The sequence below is a fragment of the Gymnoscopelus braueri genome (assembly GCF_963280865.1).
Source record: "Gymnoscopelus braueri genome assembly, chromosome: 19".
Lineage (NCBI taxonomy): Eukaryota > Metazoa > Chordata > Actinopteri > Myctophiformes > Myctophidae > Gymnoscopelus > Gymnoscopelus braueri.
The window spans coordinates 11,323,265-11,336,788 of record NC_137621.1 but is presented as its reverse complement, the minus strand read 5'-3'; the positions used below and the strand labels follow the sequence as shown (position 1 = coordinate 11,336,788).

General features: G+C 44.4%; 1 protein-coding gene across 4 annotated transcripts in view; it reads right to left on the bottom strand.

Annotated features, from left to right (window-relative positions):
* prkd3 (protein kinase D3) overlaps positions 1-13,524 on the bottom strand; it is a 125,760-nt gene that overhangs the window by 35,022 nt on the left and 77,214 nt on the right. For all 4 annotated transcript variants that reach the window (XM_080413574.1, XM_080413575.1, XM_080413576.1 and 1 more), the window contains exons 4-5: positions 1,641-1,772; positions 281-438 (exon numbers count right to left, since the gene is read on the bottom strand). In XM_080413574.1, coding sequence (XP_080269700.1) covers positions 281-438; positions 1,641-1,772 — 290 coding nt within the window. The remainder of the gene's footprint in view (positions 1-280; positions 439-1,640; positions 1,773-13,524) is intronic.

Here is a 13,524-nt window from a genome sequence, read left to right as displayed (position 1 = left end):
TTCTATCGATTAGTCAGCCCATGGAGACTTGAATTCATGGATATTTTCGCATTCCTAAGCCAATAATTTGATGACCAGCAGCGGTTCCGCTAGGAGACACAAAGAGTCTCCTTTGTGTCTCCTACCGGAACCGCTGCCCACCGGTCCGCTGGTCATCAAATTATTGGCTTATGAATGCGAAAATATCCATGAATTCAAGTCTACATGGGCTGACTAATCGATAGAAAAAAAGTTTTTTTTGGGGTGAACTATCCCTTTAATCCATGCAATCAGAACTCACCTCCTCCAGGACCACCACTGCGTTCTCGATTGGCGTCGGCCGGGGGACGGACAGGGAGGGTCCGGGCAGAGAAACATTGGACAGTCGCCTCTTCCTGACCCCGGTACAGTTGTTGGGGATCTTGAAGGCACACCGCTTGTGGTAGTTCAGCCCACATCCTATAGCCCACATAAAAAAAATTATTTACATAAAGTAGGATGCTATGATGCCAACAAGCTCTGAGACAGAGCGAGTAGACAGAAATGGTGCCGTCTTATAACAAACATCAGTGAGGACCAATTATATGAAGATATGTTGAAAATGGGTGAAGTGGCCCTTCAAGCCTTAAGTGATTAAAACCAGGAAAAGTTAATCACAATCACAATATTACGATCCAAAATCCCAGACAATATCTAATCTCATATCACAATATTGATATACCATTGATATATATCCCAGCCCTAATGTAGGGTATGATTATACTGTATTATATTATATTTATTGTATGTAATTATTCCTTGCCAAAGCTGCCACAAGATGGCTCCACTCATAGCCCTGAAAGATTCAAATCCACCGGTCCACTATAATAATAATAATACTGGTGGATGAATCAACTACTTAAACCTAAAGTAATGCTCTATAAGAGAGCCTTTGAATGAATGCAGCCCTAATGACATGAAAATGAAAGAGCAATGCAGTGAGTGAATCCCATCCAAAGATGACAAAAAAAATAAAACTTAATAATGAAAGGAGAGCCAACGTCCCACAATTCCACTGGGCTCCCAATGTCAGGCATTTCTCTGGCTACGGTGCCCAGACCAAAGCCCTCTCATCTACATCTCACCAACTCTCATCTACATCTCACTAATGCATTCTTGAGGTCGGAGATGTGGTTGGTGTGTGTGTGTGTGTGTGTGTGTGTGTGTGTGTGTGTGTGTGTGTGTGTGTGTGTGTGTGTGTGTGTGTGTGTGTGTGTGTGTGTGTGTGTGTGTGTGTGTGTGTGTGTGTGTGTGTGTGTGTGTGTGTGTGTGTGTGTGTGTGTGTGTGTGCGTGCGTGCGTGCGTGCGTGCGTGCGTGCGCGCGCGTGCGTGTGTGTGTGTGTGTGTGTGTCTTTGAAGACAGTTTGGCAGTGGCACACTGTCTGGGGTTCTTACAATCTTCAACAGGGCGCTTCAAAGAACCACTCTACTGTAATTCAGGACATAGGCCTGATCTGCTTTCTCTATATGATATTTCCATGGCATGATTAGTCTATATATATATATATATATTAAATATTTATATTATTAATATTTACTTTGCAATTCCCTGTGCTGTATGCATGTGCATGCATTCGTGCGTGTGTGCATGCGTGCGTGTGTGTGTGTTTCTCAATATTCACCTTCACATTTGAGCCCTTGTCGCACCAGGCCCCAGAGCATCTCTCCACAGTAGTCACAGAAGGTGGGGGCCTTGTAGGAGTGAACGTACAGGGCATGGGGCCGGATCTGGAAGTCCTCCACCGTGGCCAGAGCTAGAACCAACACACAACTTATATATGGAACCAAACACACAACTCATAGAACCGAACACACAACTCAATGAACCGAACACACAACTTATATATGGAACCAAACACACAACTCATAGAACCGAACACACAACTCAATGAACCGAACACACAACTTATATATGGAACCAAACACACAACTCATAGAACCGAACACACAACTCAATGAACCGAACACACAACTTATATATGGAACCAAACACACAACTCATAGAACCGAACACACAACTTATATATGGAACCAAACACAACTCATATAGAACCAACACACAACTTATATACTGTATGGAACCAAACACACAACTCATAGAACCGAACACACAACTTATATATGGAACCAAACACACAACTCATATAGAACCAAACAGACAACTTATATATAGAACCAAACACACAACTTATATATAGAACCAAACACACAACTCATAGAGAACCAACACACAACTTATATATAGAACCAAACACACAACTCATATAGAACCAAACACACAACTTATATATAGAACCAAACACACAACTTATATATAGAACCAAACACACAACTCATATAGAACCAAACACACAACTCATATATAGAACCAAACACACAACTCATATAGAACCAAACACACAACTCATATAGAACCAAACACACAACTTATATATAGAACCAAACACACAACTTATATATAGAACCAAACACAAACTGAAGGATGATGATGATGGCATAATAATAAATAATGATGAGAACACATTAAAAAGCAGAAACAGAAACAGAGAAGGTATTTAGTAAAGACAGATGTTGTGAGGGTTGGAGTTATGCATGATTTATAGTAATAAAATAGCTGTTTTAATGTCACAAGTATAGTAATAAATGTGTGTGTGTGTGTGTGTGTGTGTGTGTGTGTGTGTGTGTGTGTGTGTGTGTGTGTGTGTGTGTGTGTGTGTGTGTGTGTGTGTGTGTGTGTGTGTGTGTGTGTGTATGTAAAGGCGTATCTTACCAAAACAAAATTCCAAATGTTCAAAAATAGCAAAAACAAATTGCAGCACGTATATCTGCTATTTTTGAATAGCCAACGTATAAAATATGGATAATGGGGTTAAAATTATTGTGATTAACACATTTTGCTGGGGACCCCCCTGGTACCCCTCCAAGGACCCCACTTACAAGTATGTGTGCTGCTTATAAGTAGCATGTGTTTACCCACATGTGTACCAGTTTGTGCAGGTGAGTGCACAGTTCAAAAAATGACTTATTTTCATTCAATTACACACCCCATGAAGCCTTGAATTCATGGAGATTTCTTTGCTTTTGTCGCATTCCTGAGGCAATAATTTGATGACCCGGTCATCGGTCAATAGGAGACTCAGTAAGTTTCTTCCGGTCATCAAATTATTGGCTTAGGAATGCGCCCAAAACAAGAAAGTCTCCATGGGATTCAAGGCTTCACGGGGTGTGTAATTGATAGAAAATAAGTATTTTTTTGGGTGAACTACTCCTTTACAGTAACATGTGTGACAGTTACAAAGGCAAACTTCTCACACATATAGTTTGCTATAGCGATGATGTTTCAGCAGAGGTCGCCACATCTGCTATGTTATAAAACCTCAACGTCATCATCGACACCTGTTTATTGAAGTGATAATAATAAACAGTGCAAATGGCTCCCCAAGGGCCGGTCAACTCCACTGACAAATAATAGACCCCTGCCCTGACATATCAACCTCAATTTCACATTATGTCTGTCTCTCCATTATATCAAATTATGCAGTGGTGGAAAAAGTACTCAAATTCTTTACTTAAGTAAAAGTACCAATACTGCAATATAAAAATACTCTATTACAAGTAAAAGTCCAGAATTAAAAATGTACTTGAGTAAAAGTACAAAAGTATTGGCATAAAAATGTACTTAAAGTACCAAAAGTAAAAGTACTAAATATTTGAAAATAGCCGATCTACAAGCTCACAACGCGTCGCGATGCGACGCGTTGTGAGCTTGTAGATCTGCTATTTTCAAATAGCCTATGTATAAAATAGGGCTAAAGTGGTTAATGTATGTTTCATAATATCATAGTTTATATCTGAAAAGTAACTAGTAACTAAAGTTTTCAAATAATTGTAGTGGAGTAAAAGTACAATATTTGCCTCTGACATGTAGTGGAGTAGAAGTAAAAATATTGGAAATTGGAAATACTCAAGTAAAGTACAAATACCTCAAAATTGTACTTAAGTACAGTACTTAAGTAAATGTACTTAGTTACTTTCCACCACTGAAATTATGACTTTAATATTGTGCAGGGCAGTCTCCCTCTCTCTCTATTGTAATGTAATGTAATAATGTAGACCTTATTAATCCCGCAAAGGGTAAATTCTGTTTCGGCTTCACCCAGCTGATGACTGTGCTCAGACGGTCATATTGAGTGCTCATGGGGAGGAGCAGTTAACACATTAACTGCCAGAGCTAAAACATCGTCTATATCTGCCCTTGCCAGCGATTTCGAGTGTTTTTTTACTAACCTTTGAAAAATCATAGAATATTATTCTTCACAACGAACCACCCGGCGATCGTCTCAAACGTAGGGGAGGGGGGGGGGGGGGGTCTCGGAGAATCGGGGCGGGGAAAGCGTGCCATGGGGATAATCCCTTCCATCGTTATGGGCAGTTAAATGTGGCTCGTTTTCGCCCAAAAGCAACAGATTTTTATAAATCCTATAATACTAAACGAAACCAGCTTCATGTTGTTGTGATCACGTGATTTCTGGGTGTACTCTTCATCATCATCATCATCATTCACGGGCTGCGGAAGAGCGCCCTCTATCGCAAAACCACTGGAAAACACCACATGACGAGAATCTCGCCATTGGCGGTCAATGAGTTAAGGGTAACCGTCTTGCTCAGGGACACTTCCGAAGACGACACACACCGGCGCCGGGAGGCGAACCAGCGACTTTTTGATTACCAGACGCCGGCCTCTCTACCCACTAAGCCAGTGGGTTTTCAAAGTGGTGTCCAGGGACCCTCAGGGTTTCTTTAGGGCGTTCCAAACTTGACCCTTGCAAGTCTGTAGCTCTGACAGTATACAAATGGAACCAAATGGACACTAACGGGTCCATTTGGTTCCATTTGTATACTGTCAGAGTTAAGGGGGGTCCTTGAAGTTTGAGAACACACTGCACTTAGCCAGTGGTTTTCAAAGTGGTGTCCAGGGACCCTCAGGGTTCCTTTGAGGGGGTTCCAAATGGACCCTGACATGTCTGTAACTCTGAGAGTAATGTGGTGTCCTTATTAAATTAAAAACATTTGAGAACCAATGCACTATAAGCTACACCCGCCCCCTCTTATCTTTTTCTATCTCTCTCACTCTCTCTCTCCCTCCATCTGCTGTGTTTTGGGTCAAACGGACACACACTGAGGTCATTGTTGGAGAGAGAGGAGGCTCCGGGTCCGTCGTGGCCGTGACTCATCCAAGATGTGAGGCTGACTAAGAGAGACTCTGGAGGAGGAGGAGGTTTGCTGCTACCAAGCGTGTCTGTGTGATTACAATCTCTGCTTCTCTCTGAGGACCCCAGAGCTGGCTAAAACGTGGGATGATGCAGGGAAAATTAAAGAGCTCAGCTCCGGAGAGGCGAAGTGTGTGTGTGTGTGTGTGTGTGTGTGTGTGTGTGTGTGTGTGTGTGTGTGTGTGTTTCTCGCTGTCCCCGTGCGACTATTTACGAGGCCCAAGAGCGAGGGAATCGTAAACCTCCTGTTGAGTTGGAAGTGCTGTGCAACAGCGCTGCTGATGTCATTGACACACCACGTGTGTGTGTGTGCGTACGTGCGTCTGTGTGTGTGTGTGTGTGTGTGTGCGCGTGTGTGTGTGTGGGGGGGTGTGTTTGTGTGTGTGTGTGTGTGTGTCTGTGTGTGTGTGTGTGTGTGTGTGTGTGTGTGTGTGTGTGTGCATATACTGTAGCAGTGGTTCCAAATAGGGAACAAAATTTTGGCCAATATCCGATTACTGATCAATTGCATGGTCAAATCGCCCGAGTTTCCAGTAGGGCTTACCTTACACCTGTTACACAGTAACTGTGATACTGGGTGTACAAAATCCACCCACTCTCAGCTAAAGAGTGGGTGGATTTTGTACACTGGGTGCAGATGCAGACTTCTAAAAAAAACATTCTTATTATCTGATATATATTAGGCCTACTGATGCACACATTAGTTAAAACAACTTAAATATAGTAATTGTACTTGACATTTTTTCCAACTTGTTGACCCTTTTGAAAGCTTACCCAGAAAATACGGACTGAATCTGCAGCATTTGTAATCACAAAAAGCTTCACTTTCAAAACATACGGTCATGCCCCCCCCCCCCCTGTGGTCTTTGGCGTCCCCCAAGGGGATCCCGTACCCCATGTTGGGAAACCCTGGCATATAGGTCTGTGTTTATTTCGTTCCTGTGAGGTGATTCAACCGCACATTTTTCACTTGGACAATGCAGCGACATTCTCAGCTGCTGTTGCTGTGACGAAATGCAGAACTTTGCTTGAGCAACAAATTATGTGACATCCATTCAATAACACAATGGTTCCCAAACTGGGGGTCGGGACCCCCAGGGGGGTCGCCACACGATTTTCTTTGGGGGGGAGGTGGTCCCCAGATGATTAGCTTAGTGTGCATTGTTCTCTCACTTAACAGTAAACAAACCAAGATACAGTATAAGTGTATACAGGGCATCTGCACATTTCTAAAGTGACAATTTAAGCCAGCATCTCTGTCACTTTAGATTTCTTTGGCTATTCAAAAATAGCAGATCTACAAGCTCATAGCGCTGCACCGAGTGCCGCGCTATGAGCTTGTAGATCTGCTATTTTTGAAAAAAAAACTTTTTTAAGAATTGCCTCAGGTTTCTATGGGTTAATACCTCTAAAATGAAAAGAAAATACTAATAATATGACCATCACTACGTCAAAAGTAACCAACAAACTATACAATAAAACATCGTCAAACATTGGCCAAATTGTCAAAAGTTACCTAAGAAAGAGGCAAACATTTTGAAAATAGCGAGGCATTGTGAGCTTGTAGATCGGCTATTTTCACAATATTTATCTGTGGAACGGAGTCACCGGGTCATAGCCCTGAAAAGTTTGTGCGCGCACGCGCGCACACACACACACACACACACACACACACACACACACACACACACACACACACACACACACACACACACACACACACACACACACACACACACACACACACACACACACACACACACACACACACACACACACACACACACACACACACACACACACACACACACACACAGTAAACAGATAAGAACAGAACTGTGGTTCCTGCAGGAATGTAGGTACAGTAAAGTAGTAGACGAGCACAGGACCAGTCACACCAAACTCAATTGTTCTGGAAGTTCCCCCTTTTAAAGATCAACCCACCTCCCAAACGGGAAAATTAAAGACACATGGTTATAAGCTCAGTTAACAGGCTCGTGTACATACTGAAGAGAAAGAAACATCTTCACTCCGGAAACAAAAGATCCACATCCAAGAGATCCAAGTAAATTTTGAATTCCGGACTTCTACTTGTAACAGAGTACTTCTACATTGCAGAATTGATACTTTTACTTAAGTAAAACATTTGAGTACTTTTTCCACCACTGCTTGACTGCACTCAGTCTGACCTTCCTCTGTGGGCCAAGCTCTGGTTTGCAGACTGCAAGGTCCTTCTACTGCGCAACATCCACTGAAATCACCTGACCTTTTGATTCGCACATTAAACACCTGTGCATAACCTCATTCTTCCACCTCAGAAACACAGCCAGACTCCATCCATACGTCCCACACTTCACCCTGCCAGATGCCGAAAAACTTGTTCACGCCTTTGTGTCTCCTCACAGGCTTGACTACTGCAACGCACTCCTCATCGGGATCCCTATAGACGAATCCGCCTGACGAAGACGCGCTGCCTGTAGGCGGCCATTGCTGCGGTGTCGAGGTGCGTAGCGCTGACACCGCAGCAATGGCTGCGCGCAGGGCAGCGCTCCGTGGATTCGTGTATAGCAAGAGTAGTCTTGCATGGCCAGACTGTTGCCTCCCACAATTTTCAAATGTTTCCGGTCATACCGTCTGGGACTCGGAAACTGTGATCATGATTAAAATATGAAGCGGTTGTGAAGCCTCCTCCCCACTTCCGTTTCGTCTTTACCGTTGCACAAATGTATCCTGATATAAATCAAAACTAGAAAAAGTGCTCCTCGGAGCACAGGTCTCCGCCAGGTCAGGTAAGTTATTGTGGCCTCCTGGTGGCGCTATAATAGGCCAATGTGAAAAGGGTGGCATTTCTTCCTCGGCCTAGTGGGAATGTGCGTGCAAAATTTCACGGAAATCGCACGCCGCGTTCATGATTTCAGACATTTTGTTCAAAACGGACCAATCCTGCAAACTTTGGAAGTCAACCTTAGTCAATCAGGATGGAATATGAAATATCGGACAGATGCGTCTTGATCACATGACTATAGAGATACTGTGTACTGATGTGCGTGATGTTTGGATAAAATCTGAAGGATTAATATCCAAAAATGCATTTGACATAAGTCGGCCTCCTGGTGGCGCTGTAAAAAGCAGATGTGAAAAATGCAGTGCAGATGTTTTTCCTTGGCCTCTAGGGAGTAGGCGTGCAAAGTTTCACGCAGATCGGTGCAGTTATAGTTAAAAATGCAAATCGGCCTGTTATAGCGCCACCATGAGGCTGATGTGAAAAGTTTTAAGTGCCATTTCTTCCTCGGCCTAGTGGGAATGTGCGTGTGCAATTTTATGCAAATGGAAAGCTGCGTTCATGATTTGAGGCAGTTTGTTCAAAACGGACCAATCCTGCAAACTTTGGATGGTAACCTTAGCCAATGAGGATGGAATATGGGAAATCGGACAGATCAGGGTTGATCACATGACTATAGAGATACTGTGTACCGATTTGCATGAGGTTTGGTTAAAAACTGTAGGAGTAATGGGAAAAAATGGGTTTTGCACAAATCGGCCTCCTGGTGGCGCTATAACAGGCCCATGTGAAAAATTTGAGGCAGAGGTTCTGAATTGGCATCCAGGGAGTGTGTGTGCACAGTTTCGCAGCGACCGGGCCAACGGTGCCGGAGATTTGGTGGTAACACACAGACAGGACACACGGACGGACGGACACACGGACACACGGACGGACGGACGGACAGGGGCGAAAACATACTCTCTCGCCATGCCTTTCGGCCTGGCGGAGACAATAATCTATATAGCATTCAGAGATTGTGGAATAGTTGTCTGGCTACGCGAGACTATAGCAAGAGCATCCAGAAGCTCCAGTACATTCAGAATAGTGCTGCTAGGATCCTGATGAGACTGCGGAGATATGAACCTATCACACCCATACTCCATTCGCCACACTGGCTTCCCGTCTCCTTTATGATAGAGTACAGGGGGGGGCACAGTGGCGCAGTCGCTAGCGCTGTCGCCTCACGGCTATAAAGGTCCTGGGTTCAATTCCCGCCGGGGACGCTGTGGGCACTGGGGGGGGGGGGCGTGTTCTCTCCTCCGCGTCATCAGTGCCCATGCCCTAGGCGGCGAAAGGGCCTTTCTGTGTGGAGTTTGCATGTTCTCCCCGTGTCCCCTAAGGTAGGTACCCTCACAAAAAACATGCAGTAATCCTGGTCTCTATACTGCCTCCCCCTGGTCAGCCAGAGCGCCTGATGGAGGGGAAAGGAACTGGTTGGAATAACGTGTTCCTTCCACGCGCTACGTCGAACCGGGGAAACTCCCCCCTGTCAGGTGATAAGAAGCGGCCTGCTCACTCCTCATATGCATTGAAGGAAGCATGAGCTCAGTGCTCTCCCCAGGCTGGCAGAGGGAGAGTAGCGCCCAGGATTACACTGGGTGAAAAAAATGGGTTAGAAAAATTGTGGGATTAATAAAAAAAAAGAGGAAAAAAAGGGATAGAGTACAAGGTCTCCCTCTTTACCTATCAGTGCATTCACATCGATGACCCCTCCTGTCTAAAGGAACTCCTCGAACCCCCGAACCTCCACCCGCTCCCTCCGCTCTGGAAATTCAAACCCCACAAGACGAAGCTCCGCTCCATGGGGGGGATCGGGCCTTCTGCTCGGCTGCTCCTCGGCTGTGGAATGCCCTCCCTGACCATCTGAGAGCACCACCACAGTCTGTTGACGCTTTTAAAAGGGGACTTAAAAACCTTTCTTTTTAACAAGGCATTTTCCTAGATGGACTCATTGATGCCATGTGTGTTTTGTTTAACTTTCTTAACTTTTTCTTAGCGGTGTATAGCTGACCTTTGATCTGAATGTTATCATGTATTATGAATTTTATTTTGTTCATTAGTGCTAATTAGCTCCCCTGTACTTTGAACCCGCGTCTATTGTACAACCTACTGAATGTCAACAAGATAAAAGAGATCATTGTTGACTTCAGACGGAACCAGCACAGTCATACACCACTCCTCATAAAAGACACTACAGTGGAGGTAGTGAGTAGTAGCACCAAGTTCCTGGGGGTACAGATGATCACAGACGGTCTGTCATGGTCCTCAAATACACATGGGCCTTTACACTATACGATTACACTGCAAGAGTTCACCAGGTTGCGATCCAGACCCGATACATTTCGTTTTGTATTCCAATCTAATCTATATCACATTAGATTACATTCTATTATATTATCGCATCAATAACGTCTGTCTGTTCCCGAAAGCGTGCAAGGTTCCCGTGATATGTGTGCGAGAGCGAGACAAGACGCTAACAACGCACACAGAGCGCACGTGTTCTAAATGTTTTCATAATAACAGTAGCACTGCTGCGCAGTTTTTATCAACATATTGAAGTGAGATGCGTTGAATTTATAGACTATGTCTATTAGGTGGATTTTCAGGCCCGTTTTGGTGCACCCGATACGTTACTGAACAAACAATGAGTACGATCAGAATATAGAGATATTTAACACTGTTACTGAACAAACACTCCATAGTAAAGAGTTGGCTACTATCACAACATTGAATCACCCATAGTATGGCTGATAACAGCCTACCAGAGCCTCCTGGTAGGCCAGTAGGGACCTACTGGACCCTAGCTATGGCATGAGAACGGTGATAACGGCCCCATTCAATGGGATGAGAACATACGTATCGGGTGCTTAAAAGGAAGCCAGTGATCCAAGATCAAAACGCTTGGCGCCACATTTCGAGCTTGCGGATCTACTACTTTTGATGCTTTCGCGTGACGCTGTAGCGTGTGGTAGGGCGATAATTTACAAAAAAAAAAAAAGAGATAAGAAGGCTTTCTGCCCCGACAGCAACGTTATGTGACTGACATCATGATTAAGAATGCTGGGAAACATATCTCCCTCAATTCAGAGAAAACATGATCACTGTGGGCTGAAGACGGCAGCAGTTTGGAACCATCATACACCACTCCTCATAAAAGACACTACAGTGGAGGTAGTGAGTAGTAGCACCAAGTTCCTGGGGGTACAGATGATCACAGACGGTCTGTCATGGTCCTCAAACACACATGGGCCTCACTTGTAAAGAGTGCACAGAAACGTCTTCTCTTTCTACGCTGGAGGGGGGGGGGGTGTGAACATCTTTCTAAAGGCAGCTAGACACAGTACGGAGTCGTTGAGGAGTCATAAGATCACACTACACAAGTCTCTTTTTGAAATCGCCTGTCATATATCGTTGTGGTTTTTACACTATACGATTGATCGCCGACAAGGGATCACACACTGCAAGAGTTCACCAGGATGCGATCCAGACCCGATACATTTAGTTTTTTATTCCAATCTATATTACATTAGACTACATTATATTGTCGCATCAACATCGTCTGTCTGTTCACGAAAGCGTGCAAGGTTCCCGTGATATGTGCACGAGAGCGAGACAAGACGCTTATGATTTTCATTAAATAATTCTGTCTCTCTACGTCTCTCTCTCCACACACACACACACACACACACACACACACACACACACACACACACACACACACACACACACACACACACACACACACACACACACACACACACACACACACACACACACACACACACACACACACACACACACACACACACACACACACACACACACACACAGCGCACATGTTCTAAATGTTTTCATAATAACAGTAGCACTGCTGCGCAGCATGCCTGTTGATTACTACACGGTTTTATCAACATATTCATGTGAGATACGTTGGATTTATAGACTATTATTTAACAGCAATATCGATATAGCTACCGACACCTGAATTTACCCACGGAATACAGGTCCATATATTGATGATATCCATCTATGGATACAGACAGACCCTGTTCTGTCTGTATCAATCGGCGACAGAGCCTAATATCAAACCTGCTAGATATCTAGAAACGCTCGTGAAGGCATCGCCGAGCGCCATTATCGCGGCCGGTTCGTCTCGCAGAGCCTATCACATACAGCGAGCTAAACCTCGGCGAGCTAAGCCCGATCTTGCGTCAGAGCGGGAGTTTTGACGGCGAGCGCCAAAAAAGGTCCAAATATCTTGCAGTGTGTAGTAGCCCTACGGGAGAAGTGATAATTACCTCCCCCTTTGCCCTCCTGAAAGGTGGATTTTCAGGCCCGTTTTAAAAGGAAGCCACTGATCCAAGATCAAAACGCTTGGTGCCACATTTCGAGCTTGCGGATCTACTACTTTTGATGCTTTCGCGTGACGCTGTAGCGTGTGGTAGGGCGATAATTTACCAAAAAAATAAGAGATAAGAAGGCTTTCTGCCCGACAGCAACGTTATGTGACTGACATCATGATTAAGAATGCTGGGAAACATATCTCCGTCAATTCAGAGAAAACATGATCACTGTGGGCTGAAGACGGCAGCAGTTTGGAACCATCATACACCACTCCTCATAAAAGACACTACAGTGGAGGTAGTGAGTAGTAGCACCAAGTTCCTGGGGGTACAGATGATCACAGACGGTCTGTCATGGTCCTCAAATACACATGGGCCTCACTTGTAAAGAGTGCACAGAAACGTCTTCTCTTTCTACGCTGGGGGGGGGGTGTGAACATCTTTCTAAAGGCAGCTACACACAGTACGGAGTCGTCGAGGAGTCATAAGATCACACTACACAAGTCTCTTTTTGAAATCGTCTGTCATATATCGTTGTGGTTTTTACACTATACGATTGATCGCCGACAAGGGATCACACACTGCAAGAGTTCTCACCAGGATGCGATCCAGACCCGATACATTTAGTTTTTTATTCCAATCTATATTACATTAGACTACATTATATTGTCGCATCAACATCGTCTGTCTGTTCACGAAAGCGTGCAAGGTTCCCGTGATATGTGCGCGAGAGCGAGACAAGACGCTAATGATTTTCATTAGATCATTCTGTCTCTCTACGTCTCTCTCTCCGCACACACGCGCGCACGCACGCGCACACGCACACGCACACGCACACACACACACACACACACACACACACACACACACACACACACACACAGCACGTGTTCTAAATGTTTTCATAATAACAGTAGCACTGCTGCGCAGCATGCCTGTTGATTACTACACGGTTTTATCAACATATTCATGTGAGATACGTTGGATTTATAGACTATTATTTAACAGCAATATCAATATATTGATGTGGATCTGCTACTTTTGATGCTTTCACGTGACGCTGTAGCGT